The sequence below is a fragment of the Peromyscus maniculatus genome, chromosome X (genome assembly GCF_049852395.1).
Source record: "Peromyscus maniculatus bairdii isolate BWxNUB_F1_BW_parent chromosome X, HU_Pman_BW_mat_3.1, whole genome shotgun sequence".
Lineage (NCBI taxonomy): Eukaryota > Metazoa > Chordata > Mammalia > Rodentia > Cricetidae > Peromyscus > Peromyscus maniculatus.
In genome coordinates, this window is record NC_134875.1 from 113,548,474 (window position 1) to 113,566,230 (window position 17,757).

A 17,757-nucleotide genomic window follows, 5' to 3' on the forward strand; every position below is an offset into this window, starting at 1 on the left:
CTCATTCATTTTTATGTCTTAATAATATTCTATTGTATGAATAAGCCACATTTTATTTCTCTCCAGTATTTGATAGCTATTTGAGTTGTTTTAACTTTTTTACTATTAGCAACACACTGCTGTAAACCTTCATGTACATGTTTCATAGGTGCACATTTTCAGTAGTTTGAGGATATATTCCTAAGGGTAGAATTGTTGAGTAACAGAGTAACAATGTTTTGCATTTTGACCAACCACCAAACTGTTTTGCCAAAGTGGCACACCATTTTACAATCTCACCAAATCCTTGTTTTTAAGGCTCTGATTTTTGTACAAAAGCATTCAATCATTCTGTCAGACCAAACCAGGAAAAGTAAGCTATAGTTCAGAGCTGTTCTATTCCATTTACTATGGAAAGCCATTCTTGGCGTTTGCAACTCTCAGCCCTTTTGAGTATTCTTGCAGTGTTCACCTTTTCCTCCACCACTTTTTTTTTTCTTCTTTTTTTTTCTGGTTTATTTCTATCTATTACAAATGTATAAAAAATCCTCCATCAACGCTGCTGTTAGCAGCAGAACCTTGAGAAATATACCTTTGGTTTGCCTCAGAAAAGGAACACATATTGCACTGTAAAGTTTATAAAATTGGCGCAAAACATTGTGGTAATGTTACAATACCAGTTTTAAGAGTTCAGTGACTAATGGAGAGCCGATGGGATACATGCAGAACTGTGAAAGCGATCTCACTTAGCCAGCTGTACACGTAGACTGTAAATCTACATTCAGATCAATTCTGAACTAAAACTATCATCTCAGTTTATCTGTTGAGGTCAACCAGGAAACCCTAGAATATACCTTGATTTTTGCAAAAAACAAAATAGGGGGAGGGGTTTCTTCAGCATTTCAGTCCACGAGTAACAGTATCCTAACAGGCAAAGTGTTCTCTCACTGTCAACATAGAATGAACTGCTGCTGGAGGTCAACTTGGGCTTTAATTTGCATTAGCACTTACATGCATAGTAGTCCAAGTTGTTGATCTCATGACTTTAAAAAGTAACTCTAAAAAAGTAAAATGGCCCTTCTTGGAAGACTAAAGAAAGACATCCAGCCACAGTTGTAAAAAGTCTCATCAAAACAATATACCCTTTTATGAATTACGCCTCAATTAAAAAAAAAAAAAAGTAGCCCCAAATAAGAAGCAGCTCTGAAAAAGAAAATATAACTTAAGATATTTGAAAAAAACAAGGTGAATACAGGTTCAAAAATAATTAAGATACATTTTCTTAAGGCTACCTAGAATTAGGCTTTAAAGAATTCTACCATTTCAAGTTTACTACTAGCTACTAGATACCCATTTACAAACAAGATGTTCACTTTTTTTGTTCCTTTATCAAAAGAAAAATCTACCTTCAGACTATGAGGGTGGTGATGGGGAGGGACTAGAAAACAAAATTCAAACAATCCCATGCAAATATCACATTTTTCAAATGGAAGAACTCCAAACTGCACTAGAAGTTCCAATCACTAAGACACTTTCCATTGAAATGATTTAAGTACAACTACATGACACCAAGGTTTAGGCCTAACATAGGCCTGACAACCAAGTCCCTGTTCTCTGGAAGAAAAGCCTCAAAAGTCCCACTCAATTCCACATAACAATACTTCAAAGATCAATTAGGTTTTCCTTTCCTTAATATTTTTGTTTTTGACTTCTAATCTTAAAGACTAGATTAAAACTTAGCTCATTTCCCAGAAGGCATTGCTTCCCTTTGCTCCATGAAAGAGTCCACCAAGAACTCTTCCTCAAAACCATCTAGCCCCCAGCCTCCAGCCTGTGCTTGTGATGCATCTTTCTCAACATCAGCTTGATCTGCACTGACAATGATTGTCGAAGCCTAGAATTCAACATTTACAAATTGTCATTCACACACACAAAACACACTATTATCATACAACTTGTGTCTTGAGAGAATCTTCTGCTTTTTTAAGTCTTTAGCCTCCCAGTCAATCCCAAGTTCAACCAACTTTAACTAAAACTTCACTCAGAATTTCACCAAGCTTTTCACCCACACATTAATGCTTGTCGTATCTTTCATCAACTGTCAAAATCTGAAGTCTGCTCAGAGATTGCCAGGTATAGGTGAGTTGAGACTATTGATATTGATGGGTATTAATGACCAGTGATTGTTAATTCCTGTTATTTTTTGTGGTTGTGTTGTGTTGTTCTTCTTTGGTGTATGTTGGTGTGGGATTATCTATTGCTTGATTTTTCATGGATGTGTTTAGCTTCTTTGGATTGAATTTTCCCTTCTAGTGCTTTCTGTAGGGCTGGGTTTGTAGACAGGTATTGATTAAATCAAATTTGTTTTTTATTAAATATGTTCATCCTTTTAGAGAATTACTTTGCTTCTTGATTATAGATTCTTTCCATGTTTTCAAGGAGAATTTCGTCATTTTCTGTGAGATTATCATTCAATAGCACCCTTTCTCCATACCCATTCCTCCTTTCAAAGCCTTCCTTTTCAACCACCTTCACTATGACAAAATTCATGGCCTCTTTTCACAGTAATTGCTAGTGATTGTATTTCAAAATATCTATGTGTACACACACACACACACACACACACACACACACACACACACACACACACACACCCTGTTCAGTCTAATAATAGTACCTGTATGTATGTTTTCATCTTGGCTTTTTGGTACCAGACAGTGAATTGATGTATCCTTCTCTGGGTATTCCCTCCTTCCTGTTCCCTGGTTCTGTCAGTTTTCTATCCTCCTCTGAATAGTGTTGAAGCCTCGTGGGCTTTTCTCTGTCCAGTTTGTGTATGTAATTTGGCCATTCTTGTCCAGTCCATGTTTAAGTAGTCATGTTTGTGAGATACTATGTTTGTTTCTACTGATATTACTAGGTCTTAGAGCAAATTCCCTGACCCTCTGGCTCTGATGTTCTTTCAGCCCCTCTCTTGGGTAATGTTCCCTTAGTCTTATCTTATATGCAGAAGAGTTCTGTAGATGTATCCATAAGGATTGGACCCCACCACTCTCTGCTTTGATTGGTTGTGGATTTTTGTAATGGACTCTGGCTGTTGCAAACGACAGTTTCTTTGATGAAGAGTAAAGACTACAGTTACCAGCCAGGCGTTGGTGGCGCACGCCTTTAATCCCTCCACTCGGGAGGCAGAGCCAGGAGGATCTCTGTGAGTTCAAGGCTAGCCTGGGCTACCAAGTGAGCTCCAGGAAAGGCGCAAAGCTACACAGAGAAACCCTGTCTTGAAACACCCCCCCCCCAAAAAAAAAAAGACTACAGTTATCTTCAGGTGTAAGAACAATGTTTATAAATTGTTGTTAGGGATTGTGCTATTTTAGTAAGTAAGTGGTTTTAGATTTTTCTCCAATAATCATCATTTATTCAGCACACAATTTTCAACTGGGTTTCAAGTACAAGGCAATCTCTCCCTCTTGTTGAGCTAGTGTTTGCAAGTAAAGAACTGTTGATTACATAGGAGGTCTGTGTTCCACTACTGCATACTTAGACCTACCATGCTATGATGGGCATTGTTACACATCAGGTAACCATAATGGTAGCCTTCTTTATGACAAGGCTATAGTAGAGCATATGCATTAGTATTAGATGCTTTATTATTTTGGAAAACATAGTAGATTAAGCATAATATGTTGTAGTTTTAAATGTATATAATCTTTGTGTTTCATTTCATACCTCAATAAAGCTAAGAAAAAATGCAAGGGCAAAACAGTCACCAAACCACGGAAAGTTCAAGGTGGATTTTTTGAAGATGAAGAAGCTGCTCTAGGTGAATGCTCATGGTTGTGTGTATATGTATTATATTATAAATATGAATTATATATTAAAATTATATGTGAATAAATTTAAATATATGAAAAATACCTTTTGAATATATAATCGATAGATAGATAGATAGATAGATAGATAGATAGATAGATAGATAGATAGATAGATAGATAGATGAGATTCCCAAGTTGTTTATCATGTATTGAATGATGGTGTAATGTTTTTATAAGGAAATACTTTTTTTCTTTTTATAAGGAAATACTTTTTTCTTTTTTCAGAGACATTTTCACTGTGATTAGTCAAATTTGTTATTACAATTTTTTTGAGAATTACATTGTTTTCTGATTATAGCTTTTTCATATTTTCAAAGAGAAAATTCTTTTATTTTGAGATTATAGTTTAATTTCAACCTTTCTTTCTACCTGATCCTCCCACAAAAGTTAGTATATACCCCTCCTTCTCTCTGCCAAATATGTCCTTTTTTCTCACTAATTGTTAGTGCTTGCATTCAAGAATATCTATGTACACATATAGCCCTGAATATAACTTGTTCATTCTGTATAGTAATACCTGAATGTATTTTTCACGACTGTCTTCTTACACTAGAGAGTGAATTGGTATGCTCTTCCCTGGTGATTTCCACCTCTCCAGTTCCTACATTTCTTGAGTTTTCTAGCATTCTTTGAGTTCTTTTGTGTGTAGGATTTAGGCCTTATAGGCTTTTCTCTGTCCAGTTTGTATATGTATTGCAGTCATTCTTGTTCATCTCATGTTTGAGCAATGATGTTAGTAATTTCTCCTGATATTACTAGGAGATTCAGTCTCAGATTAAACTTCCTCACCCTTTGGCTCCTTGATTGGTTGTGGTTTTCTAAGATGGTCTTGTTGCAAACAAAAATTCCCTTGATAAAGAGTAAAGACTTCAGTTATCTACAGGTGTAAGAACAATGTTTATAGATTGTTGTTAGGGATTGTGCTGTTTTAGTAAGTTAGTGGCTTTAGATTCTTCTCCAATAATCATAATTTGACCAGCACAGAGATTTTAGCTGGCTTTCCAGTGTCACACATTCTCTCCTTCTTGGTCAGAGAGTCATAAGTCCAAGTAAATAGCTGTTGCTTATAAAGAAGTTGTTCCACTGCTGCATACTTAGAGTTATCATGCCATGATGGGCATGTTACACATCACATGAGCTTGATGATAGTCTTCTTTATGACAGGCTATATTAGAGCATATGCATTAGTATTAGATGCTTTATTATTTGGAAAACAGTTAATTATACATAATGTGTTTTAGCTTTAAATGTACACAATCTCTGTCATTTCATACTTCAATAAAGCTGAGAAAAAGCGCAAGGGCAAAACAGTCACCAAACCATGGAAAGGCCAAGGCGGACTTTTTGAATATGAAGAAGCAGCCCCAGGTGATCGCTTTTTTGTTATTTTTGTTTGTGGTGTTTTTTAATCTATATTTATTCTCATGTTTGCTGTGTATTGAATATTGGTGTAATATTTTTAGAAGGAAAGACTTTTTCACTTTTAAGAAAACGAATATAAGAAGTAGTATGATGAAAAATTTGTAGAAATTTTCAGTTTGATAAGTCCAATTTGTCTCCTATTGTAGTAAGTTTATTGTTTTGAAGAATTAGATTTTTCCTGATTGTAGATTTTTTGTTTTCAAAGAGAACATTTTCTTTTTTAATATAATGATTAAATTTCATGCTTTCTCCTTACCCTTACCTTCCCCCAAACCTCCCATGTATGCCTCTAACTCTGCCAAGTGTATGGACTCTTTTCTCAGTAATTTTTAATGCTTTCATTCAAGAATATCTATGTGGCTGGGCATGTGTGGCACATGCCTTTATTCTCAGTTCTCTGGAGGCAGAGGAAGGCAGATCTTTGTAAGTTCAAGGCAAGCCTGTTCTGAAGAGCTAGTTCCAGAACAGCCAGGGCTGTTACACAGAGAAACCTTGTCTCAAAAAACCAAAAGAAAATAAAAAAGAATATCTGTATACACATACAGCCCTGAATATAACTTGTTTGGTCTGTATAATATAACTGCATTATATTTTCATGGCTGGCTTTTTCACATCAGACAGTGAAATGGTGTGCTTCTGCCTGGGGATTCCCATCTCTCCCATTCCCTGTTTTCTTCAGTTCTTTTGTGGAGGATTGAAGCTTCATGTTCTTTTCTCTGTCCAGTTTGTATATGTATTAGTGTCATTCTTGTTCAGCTCATGTTTTGGCAGTGATGTTCATGAGTTTTTATGTGGATTTCTGTAGACTGAAGTTTCTCGGTCCTGCCCTGTCCCACCCGGGCAGTAGCTATTTTAATAAAATAATCACTCGGAGGCTTAATATCAATTACAAACTGATTTGTGAATCAGGCTTATTGCTAGCTAGCAATTACATCTTAAATTAACCCATTTTTATTAATCTATGTGTTGCCATGTGTCTCGTGGCTTTACCTGTATCCTAATACATCTTGTTTCTCTGGGCAGGTTACAGCATCTCCCTCCGTCTGCCTTTTTTCCTCCTGTATGTCTGTTTGGATTTCCTGCCTGCCTCTCTCCTGCCTTACCATAGGGCCAAAGCAGTTGTATTTATTAACTAGTGGGAGCAATACATATTCACAGCGTACAGAAAGACATCCCACATCATATTTCTCCTGATATTACTAGGAGACCCTCTGGCTCTTTACAATCTTTCTACCTCCTCTTGAATAGAGTGCAGGAATGTTCTATAGAAGCATCCATTCTGATTGGGCTGTACCACTCTTTGTTTTGATTAGTTTTGATTTATTGTAATGGTCTCTGTGTGTGACAAACAAGTTTTCTTGATGAAGAATGAAAACTACTAATATCTGTGGGTATGAAGACAAATGTTAATAGATAGTTGTTGGGGCCTATGCTGGTTTAGTTAAATTAGTGGTTGCAGGTTATCATCCAATAACCATCACTTCTCTAGCACAGAAGTTTTAGCTAGGTTTCTAGTGCCAGTTATAGTTTCCCTCATGTTGCTTAGTTCTTAAGTCCCAAGTAAAGAGTATTTGATTACTGCCAAGGTATACATGCCACTACTACTGTGTCCTTAGAGTTATTGTGCCATGTTGTACATTATTAAATGTCATATGAATATGATGGTAACCTTTCATGACTATGCTACATTAGAAGCTTTATTATTTAGCATGTATACTGGAACATAATGTGTTACAGCTTTAAATGTACATAATACTTTTCATTTCATATCTTAACAAAGCTGCGAAAAAACGCAAGGGCAAGACAGTCGCCAAACCTTGGAAAGACCAAGGTGGAGATTTTGAAGATGAAAAAGCTGCCCTAGGTGATTGCTTTGATTTTTTTTTTAATCCATATTGATTCACAAGACGTTTGCCATATATTGAATAATGGTGCAATGTTATTAGAAAACAAGACCATTTTTCACTTTTAAGGAAACAAGTATAAGTACCACAATGATAAATTCATAGAAATTTTCACTGTGATAAGATTCATGACTATGCTGCATTAGATGCTTTATTATTTAACATGCATACCGGAACATAATGTGTTCCAGCTTTAAATATGCATATTTTTTTTTTCATTTCATACCTCAACAAAGGTGAGAAAAAACGCAAGCGCAAAAGAGTCAGCAAATTTTGGAAAGAACAAGCCAAACTTTTGGAAGATGAAGAAGCAATTCCAGGTGATTGCCTTGCCTTGTTTTGCTATATTGGTTTACAAGATATTTGATCAATATTAAATGATAGCATGTTCTTTTCATAATGGGTGACAGTTTTTGTTTTAAGAATTCCAATATAAGAAGTAACACTATGATAAATTGATACAATTTTCAATGTGCTAAATCAAATTTGCTGGTTATTCTAACAAATTCATCTTTACAGAATTAAATTGTTTCCTGATTATGAAAATTTAATGTTTCTGAAATTTCATTTTGACTGGCATTCTTGTTTAAACAATGTTTTATTTTTTAATGATTTTATTTATTGTTAAATAATTTATACCTTATATTTTGATCTTATCACGTCCCCTCCCCCAACTCTTCCAATGTCTTTTCCTCACCTTGCTTTGTGTAGGATATTATATTTCTTCTCTTTCTTAACAAAAAATGGAAAACTTAAAAATTAGGTGTTCAATTTGTGTTCATGTACTACTGAATATTGTACCTGCCCTACAGTGGCTGATATGTATCATGTTACTCTATTGAGGAAAATTGGTTTGTCTTTCATAGCAGCTATCAATTCTTAGCTAAGAATTGAGACTTTATATCTACTTCACATCATCCATGCTGAACTTTTTTTCTGGTTTGAGCTTGTATATGTCCTGTGCATTTTTTCATGTTCTTTTGGATATGTGTCTTCTCTGTTGTTTCTGGAAAGTACTCTCTCATCAAAGTCCTCTGTCCCTCTGGTTAGAATCTTTCCACCTGCTTTTCCACATAGATAACTGAATATTGAGGGGATGAGAATGATACAGACATCTCATTTAGGGTTGAGCACTCCAAAGTCTCTCACTATCTGCAGGTGGTCTAGTTGTAGCTCTCTTTTTTAATTACCAACCACTGCAAGAACCTTCTCTGAAAATTATTTCGTGTATCACCAATCAATGACTAGTGATCATTCATAATCAATAGCAGTATGTCATTCATCTAGGAGTCATTTTATTACTATGACCACTTATAAGAATTATACTAGTAAGATTTCTCCTAGGACACTTGGCCTATGTTGTCACAGTTTTTTTTCTTCATTACCAGTATCAGTTTTGGGGTCCATCTCATGGAGTGGGCCTTAAATCTAGTCATAAACTAGTTGATTACTCCAAAGAAAATTTTTGCTACTATTGTGCCAGTGAGTATATCTAGCAGGCAGATGGTTATTATAGCCTGCTCATTTTGTAGCTTGTTGAGACTGATGATTGCTTTTCTTCTCTGATAATATGTATAGCAACTTTTCACATTATGAACCAATAGAAGTGAATCTTTCATTTTCATACCACCTGTGGTTTTCCATGTTCCTTGACATTGTACGTGGTGTGTTCAGCAAATTAAAACTACTTTGAGATTCTTACCCTCAAGTTGTAGAGGGCAACCACATTGGTAGTGCCCTGTTGTGTTAGATGTGGGATCTGTGGGACCCCTTTGGCTAACACCTCAAAAAGTGGTAACCGATTCCTGGTACTGGGTTAGTTTTTGGTAGTTTATACTGTAGAGTTGGTGTGTTGTCCCTCTATTATAAGGTCACTGCACTTGAACTCATTTTATATTTGTTTATATTTCAGGAAGCCTTTATTAAAGTAGGTTTCCATTTGGGTTTTTAAGAGGTTTTTTTAATTTTTCCTCCCCATGTTCTCTCCTCTATCCTCCCTGTCATATCCCACCCCCTTTAATTCTCTTGTTCTAATTTCCATATTATAGCACTATCTATTTCCTGCTCCTTGGAAGATCCCATCCTCCCCTCTGGTCCCTTTCTACCTACCTAACCCCTGTGGGTATTATAAAAGAAACACACATACTTAAAGCATAAAAGCTAACATCTGCATATAAGAGAAAATATATATTATATTTCATTCTGGATCTGTATTACCTTACTTTGGATGATTCTTTTCTAACTTCATCTGTATACCTACATATATTAGATAGTTTCATTTTTCTTAACAGTTGAATAATAATCCATTGTATAAATATATCACGTTTTCATTACCATTCATAAGTTGATAAATATCTAAGCTCTTACCAATTTCTAATTATTATGAATAGAGAAGTAGTAAGCATGAATGAGCAAGATCTCTGTGTTAGGATATAGAATTCTGTGGGTATATTCCCAAGAGTGGTACAGCTGGATATTGAGGTAGATCAATTTCCCATCTTTCTTTAGCAACTGCCATGCTGATTTCCATAGTGGCTGTACAAGTTTGCACTCCCACCAGCAATGGATAAGTGTTTTCCTTACCCCAATCCTGGCCAATATGAGTTGTCATTTGTTTTATTGGCCATTCTGACTTGAATGAGATTTTATGTGTTTTCCTGGTGCTTATGGATGTTGAGTATATTTTATAGGTTTTTCAGCCATTTGTGTTGCATCTTTTGAGAACTCTTTTTCATTATATATCCTGTTTTCTAATTGAGGTAATTGTTTTCTTGATGTCCAGCTTTTAAAATTCTTTGTATATTTTAGATACACTAACTTTCTGTCAGATCTATAGTTGGTAATGTTGTATTTTTTACATTCTGTCTGGTCCTTTTTGCTCAATTTATTGTGTCCTTTGCTGTACAGAAGTTTCTTAGCTTCATGAGTTCCCATTTATTAATTTTCATTTTAATGTCTAAACTATTTGGCTCCTGCTCAAAAAGTTCTTTCCTGTGCCAATGGGTTTAATTGTTTTCAGTACTTTCTGTTCTATCAAATTCATTGTATCAGGTCTTATCTTGAGGTCCTTGATCCAGTTGGAGTTGTTTTGTGCTGGGTGATAGATGGATCTTGTTTTCATTCTTCTACGTGAAGCTATGCAGTTTAACCAGTATCATTTGTTGTAGATGCTGTCTTTTCTCCGGTGTGTATTTTTGTTTCTTTGACAAAAATTAGGTGTCTGTAGGTGTGTGGGCTTATATTCAGGTACTTAACTCTATTCCATTGTTCAGTATATCTATTTTTATGCCAACTTCATGCTTGTTTGTATTAATATAACTCTGCAGTAAAACTTAAACTCAGGAATGGTAATAACTTCAGCAGTTTTTTTGTTTGTGATTGTTTTAGCTATCCTGATTGTGTATGTTTCCATATGAAACTGAAAATTATTTGTTACATTTATGTGAAGGATTGTGTTGTAATTGTGATGGGGATTGCATTGGATCTGTAAATTTCTTTCAGTATGATGGCCATTTTCACAATATTAGTCCTCCCCAATCAATGAGCATGGGTAGTCTTTGCATCTTTTTATGTCTTCAGCTTTTTAAATTTTTTATTATACAAAGTCTTTTATTTACTTAGTTTGAGTGGTTCCAATATGTTTTTTGAGGCAATTGTGAAATTGTATGATGTTGCTTTGCTATATGGTTTGCTTCCCTGATTTGTTATTTGTATATAGGAAGCCTACTTATCTTTGTGTGTTAATTTTATATTCTGCTATTTTTTTTTGTTGATAAACACCTTTAGTAATGTGGTAGGATACAAGATCAGTTCAAAAAATCAGTAACCCTGCTATATACAAATGATAAATGGGCTGGGAAAGAAATCAGAGAAACATCAACCCTTTCACCAGCCACAAATAATGTAAAAGACCTTGGGGTAACTCTAAGCAAGTGAAAGACCTGTATGACAAGAATTTTAAGTCTCTGAAGAAAGAAATTGAAGAAGGTATCAGAAAATGGAAAGATCTCCCATGCTCATGTATAGATAGGATTAACATAGTAAAAATGGCAATCTTACCAAAAACAATCTACAGATTCAATGCAATCCCCATCAAAATCCCAACACAATTCTTCACAGACTTAGAAAGAAGAATACTCAACTTCTTATGGGAAAACAAACAAAAAAACAGGATAGCTAAAATAATTTTGTACAATAAAGCAACCTCTGGAGGCCTCACCATCCCTGCTATTTTGTTTAACATATTTATCAGCTATAGAAGTTTTCTGGTGTAGTCTTTGAAGTCTTTTATGTATAAAAATGCATATCATCTCCAAATGATGATACTTTGATTTATTCCTTGCTTATGTGTAGACACTATATTGAGTATGGAAAGAGTCTGATTAAGTCGAAATGTTTTGTTGTTTTTGTATTGTTTTGTTTTTGTTTTTCCCCATTTAGAAGGAATGTTGATATGTGTACTTGTTATAAAGTGCCTTTATTGTGTTGAGATATGTCCCACATATTCTTGATCTCTTCAGGACTTTTATCAGCAATGTTGAATTTTGTCAAAGGCCTATTCTCTTATCTTTTTGAGGTGATCATGTGGTTTCTGTCCTTTGGTCTTTTTATATGGTGGATTATATTTATTGATTTACATATGTTGAATCATTTCTGCATCTCTGGTATGAAGCTGAATTGATAGTGAATAATCTTTTTGATGTATTCTTGGATTTGGTTTGTAATATTTTATTGAGTTTATGATCTATATTCATGATTGATAATTGGTTTATTGTTTTCTTTTTTGTTGGATCTTTGTGTGGTTTTGGTAACAGGGTAATGATGGCCTTGTAAGAAGAATTTAGGATTGCAGAATAATTTGTAGACTAGTGTCATTAATTCTCTTTTGAATACCTGGTAGAATTATATGCTGAACCATCTGTCCATTGGCTTTTTATAGTTGGGAGATTTTTAGTTACTGCTTCTATCTTACTAGGAGTTATGAATCTACTTAAATTACACTTACTTTATCTTGATTTAACTTTGATAGATTGTATATTTTAAGAAATTTGTTTCCTTTAGGCTTTCCAGTTTAGTGGAATACAGATTTTTTTTAAAATATGCGATTATGATTCTCTTAATTTTCTTAGTATCTGTTGTAATGTCTTCCTTTTCATCTCTAAGTTTGCTAATTTGAATCTTGTTTAAAATAGTTTTCATGAGTAACCCTTGAGAACTTTTAAAGATATGCTTAAAGTTTTTTGAGTCATATGATAGTGTTTTTAACTATATCATTTTCTTTAATTTTTGTTTCTAAGCTCTTTTCTCAGCTCTTTCAGTGCACAGTGCAGAGAACACACCGCCTTCCTCTGCTGAACAAACAAAATCTTCCACTTCTGAGAAAACAAAGCCTTCCACCTCTGAGAAAACAAAGTCTCCCACCCCCAAAGGGGCTCAATCTTCAAAGATGTCTCCACGGAAAACAGCTATTGTACTACCAGTAACAAAGGCCAGCAAGAAGTCAGTACAAACTAAGCCAACTGGAGATACTTCAGCTACTAAGAAAGGCATTACTGTTAAGCTTATCCTACCAAAGAAAATAGGTGGAAAGTCAGGAAAAAAGGTTAGTCATATCTCTTGCTAATTTGTATTGTAAGTCTTTGTATTGGAGTATTATTTTTAACATACAGGTTAGCAATTGACTAAAACTATACTGAAGGTTTTAGGACTGTTTTAAATGTATAAGGCTCTTTTTGTCTTAGTAAGATTTTCTATTTTGAGAAACAAAAGCAATTTATGAGAAACTTGTACTTCTAGATTACAGTTCATCATCAAGGGCAGTCAAGGCAGGAACTCAAATAGGGCAGAGAGGGGAGCTGGAGTTCGGTGGAACAGTAGTAATATCTAAAGTAAAGTAGTCATTGGACAGAATTAACTAGTATTTACTGATGATGAAAGAACAAAGAGTAAATGAGTTGGAGAATAGAATAGAAACTATCCAATGTGAAAAACTGGTACAGAATTTAAAATACTGAGAAAGAGAGTAAGTTGATATTTTTGTTACATGTGTAATTAGTCAGGAGGAAGCGAGGCAGGGGTAGATTGGGAGAGGAAAATAGTGAAGAAATTTTTTTCTTATAATCATTTCTAGTCCTGCACAGTTTACATCACAGATAGATATAAATATATAAATAATTTACAATATGAAAGCCTGAATGTAGAAGATAAGGATCTATATAATTTTAGTTCCAACATCTTATGTGAAATGGTACATTATGAATTTTTATTTGAAAATTATTCAGGTAAGGATGAGCCTCTAGTCTTAATGTAAAAAATGTAGAGAAGTATGTGTACCTAAAAATCCAAGGAAGAAAATAAAATGCAATTTAAAGTATTCAAATAACCCCTCAAAAGATAGGATAAGTGGAACCACTACAACAAAAAAAGAATAAAGGAAACAAATAGAAAGTGCATAATAAAATGGTTTACTCAGAACTAAATATAATAATAATTATGTTAAACATTAATGAATTAAATTATTCAATAAAAGGCTGAGATTTAAAAAACTGGAATTTTAAAAATAGTGTCTATAAGACATGCACTCTAAATATAAAGGTAAAAATATCTCAGTATTATCTTATACATCTAATATGTCCATGTGATATCAACATAACGTTTTTTTCTATGAATGTTTGCCATATGTAACAAATAATGTCGTTTTTAAAATACTTACATTATCATTTCTGTTTAAAACATTGAAAATTTATAAAAATCAGTATGAAATATTTGTAAATATATTATGATAAACATAAAAAGATTACTATAAAGCAGTAACATTTTAAAGGGAAATAAAATTATGAAAAGTTGATCTTGAAATTTAATGTGAAGTTATATTTGAAAAAACATGTATTTTCACCTGCTCAGAAAGTTAGTGTAATAGTAGCAATAATATCTTTTTACTCCTATGTTTTCTAGTATCAATACTAATATAATTTTGAAAAGGTATTTTGGTACACATTATTTAATGATATATATAAAGAACTAGTAGTATATTTCATAATTTGTATTTTTTCAAAAGTATCATTTCAGTTCACTATTATCTAACTTCATTATTTTATATGAAAAATAAAGATGTTCACAGTTTAATAACTGAGAGTTTTTGAACTATATAAAATATTCTTAAAATAGACTCTATGGTGATATTTTATTTGTACTGAAATGTGATTTTAATTTTATGTTAATAAATAAAGTTGCCCTGGGGTCAGAGCTATTAGAGCCATAGCAAGAGCGTGGTGGTTAGAAGAGCTAGGTAGATTTCTGTGTGTTCAGGGAGACAGCCAGTATTGGAGACATACGCCTTTAAGACCTGGAGGGCGGTACTTACAGGCAGTGATGAGGCAGTCATGTGGTTGGGTTTACAACCAATGAGAAGGCAGAACAGAAAGACTATTTAAACACAGACAAACAGGAAGTAGTTCTCTTTCGGGGAAGCTAGGAGCACTGCAGGAGGTAAGATTTTATCTCGGAGCTCTGACCTTTCGGCTTTCTCTTTTACATTGGCTCTGTGTTTCTTATTTTAATAAGATGATTGGTTATATCTACAAGACTCCTTTATGAAATATCATTTTTCCTACATTTTAGATGTTAGCACAGGGGCTAGAGAGATTGCTTAGCAGTTAAGATCACTGACTGCTCTTCCACAGGGCCTGCGCTTGATTCCCAGCAACCACATGGCAGCTCACATCCCTCTGTAGCACCAGTTCCAGGAATACAATGCCCTCTTCTGTGGACACAGGCATACAAATGCAGGCAGAACATCTATACACATAAAATTTAATTTAATCAAATTTAAGTTTAGAAACTTGAAAAATTTTGTTAGTAAATTTTCTAAATAGTTGTATTTGTTCAAGTTGAAATATTAAACATTATCTTTCATCAAAGGGTTCAGAATTTTGAAACATTGAAAAAACAAAATTTGTAATTCAATACTTGGCATGATTTACTAGTCCACTGTGAATCCAGATAACAGTCATTAATTTAAAGTTTATTGCAGCAACCTTAAATGATACTCTTGTGTTTTACTCTTTTGTCTTTTTGTCATAATTTCTCTAGGCACAAGAGTCTTTTCTTGTGATAAAGCAGGTGTGTTTGAAAGTAGCTCCTAGAAAAAGTCCAAGATTTCACATAAGCAGAATACTAGTAATATTCAACTGTGTTTAAGAGATATTTGTCTCTTATGTGCAGCAAACAGTCTTCACCAAATTACTTACAATTTTATGAAGATTATTGGTGGCTAGACACAATGGGAATGAACAGCTGCTTTCTAAAGCCCTCTGCCTTTTTGAGGTTATTTTTGCCTATTAGAAAAGAGATTTATAGAATTAACAGTGATAAAAATGTCTTGCATTAACCCTCAAAAATTTTTTGAGGTTAACAGGTTTTACACAGTTAACCAATTTGACTAAGGTATCAACAGAAGATACAATAAGGAATCCTACCTAGCCTTTTGGTCTCTTTCTCTGGAACCTGAACAGCTTGTGGGCCTGAGTTCATTTTCCAAAGGATTGCAGGTCTTGGTACCCAGAAGGTTTTCAGCCTTTTTTTTTAAACTAATGATTTTGTGATCCAGTAATGTCTATCTTTTTTTTTTCTCATCTAAAAGCTCTTAAAAGAGAACATATACCTGAATTCTTTATTCCTTTTTTTAAAACAGGAAAAATGTATTCCAGTTGTTTCTTCTACATCCTCAGCTTCTCTCAGTTCACTGATGAAAAGCTCTTCATCTAATAAGTCTTCTGCAGGGCCATCTAAAATAGTGATGTCTACAGGTAAGTTAGTATTTTCTAGAAATGAGTAAACAATGTATTTGGTAAGCTAGTAGTTCAGCTTAATGTTAAGCAAAACCAGTCTATTTCAATAAATATTCAACATTTTGAATTTGTGTCATTATCAAATCTTTCTTCTTTAATTTCAAAGTACTTTGTCATTTTGTATATGTGTTTTCCAAGGTAACTCATGCCTTTTGAAAATAATGTTTCTGTCAAAGGACATGGTGATTTTAAATTCTTCTCTGGTATGTTTGAAAGAGCACAGACCAAAGCAAATTCTTTTTTATTCACCCCTATATATTTCCTTAATCTTAATTTTCCTTTCATTTTTATTTTGTATGTATGAGTATTGTGTCTACATGTGTATTTGTGCACCATGTATGTGCCTTGTACCCAGACAAGAGTGTCAGAATATCAGATATCCTGAGACTAGAGACACAGACAGTTGTAAGCTGTCATGTGTGTGCTGATAAGCAAACCCAGTCCCTCTGGAAATAGCAGCCAGTGCTCTTGAGCCAGCTCTCTAGCGCCCCATTCATGTTTTTAAAAAGTGTGTCCTATTATTTCTTTTATATCCTTAATTACCTCCTTTATACTCTCACATTTCTTTTTTTTCTCACTTAAAGGGCATTATTTTTTGAAATACCACTTGTTTTTCAAAGATTCATTTAGCACACTTCATTTCTTATTATTTATCATTTTTAATCCACTAGCTAAATGAATACAAGTTGATCATGTCTAATCCAAGAATGTGAACTTTGAACCTTTTGAGCACTGACATGACACCAGAAGTAAAAATCACCTGACTTCATATGACAGGTTTCAATCAAAACACAAGTGCCCCCAAATTATTATATCAGACTACCTTCAAACTTTGTGTATAAAGTGTATAAGAAGTATACATGAATTTTATGCTCAGACTTATGTCCTATCTTCAAGTTATCTCATTATGTTTGTACTAAATTTTCTGGTACCAATCATTTCATCTAAGGGATGCTCAACAAGTGAGGTAAAAATATGATAAAACATTGAAATCCTTCCTTTGCTTTACTTCCTGAATGTATTTGTGCCATTATCACCTTGGGCTGAGGTTAATCACTGCTTCATTTTTGTTGACTGAGCATATCCTTCTGTCTGTTGGGACAAGTTAGATTACCATATATTTCCACCCAGTGAAACTGAGATGAATGGGTTTTTAGTATACTAAATATATATAATTTTTCAGTACAGATGAATAGCTTAAAATGTCCTTGATTTAAGAAAGTAATAGTTTTGGTAATGATAAACCTGCATGTTTTTATAGTACACCTTGATTTGCCTTTGTTGATTTAAATTATCTGTACTTGACACCGTAATTATAGATGGGAAACTTCTATGTTGTATGTTTTTATTGTACAAAGAAAACAGTTTAAAATTTCCATCAATGAACCTAGGCATACACAAAAGGAAATTTTTATTTTTATTTTCAAACTTTATATCATTAGAAATTACCATTACATATACCTTAAATCATTTGATTACTTTAGAAAATGCAGTTGAAATATACTATTGGTGATTTATAAGAAATTCAGTCATAAAAGGAGTAAGGATGACCAATTTTCACAGGAAATTGACATACTATATGTACAATGAACTTGAGTAGGTAGAGAATTGGGAAACCTCTGGAAGAAGTTAGAGGGGAAAGATCACAATTTAAAGAATAAGAAAAACAGGAAACTACTCTTTAATTTTTGTACCATTTCTTGCAATAATAAATTAAGAATGATGATA

The 17,757-nt window shown here is 33.8% G+C and overlaps 1 protein-coding gene across 15 annotated transcripts in view; it reads left to right on the forward strand.

Moving 5' to 3' along the window:
- The window catches only part of Scml2 (Scm polycomb group protein like 2), a 245,418-nt gene that overhangs the window by 212,445 nt on the left and 15,216 nt on the right, over window positions 1-17,757 (forward strand). For all 15 annotated transcript variants that reach the window (XM_076562544.1, XM_076562546.1, XM_076562547.1 and 12 more), the window contains 6 exons: window positions 3,719-3,802; window positions 5,139-5,222; window positions 7,057-7,140; window positions 7,417-7,500; window positions 12,478-12,782; window positions 15,873-15,987. In XM_076562544.1, coding sequence (XP_076418659.1) covers window positions 3,719-3,802; window positions 5,139-5,222; window positions 7,057-7,140; window positions 7,417-7,500; window positions 12,478-12,782; window positions 15,873-15,987 — 756 coding nt within the window. The remainder of the gene's footprint in view (window positions 1-3,718; window positions 3,803-5,138; window positions 5,223-7,056; window positions 7,141-7,416; window positions 7,501-12,477; window positions 12,783-15,872; window positions 15,988-17,757) is intronic.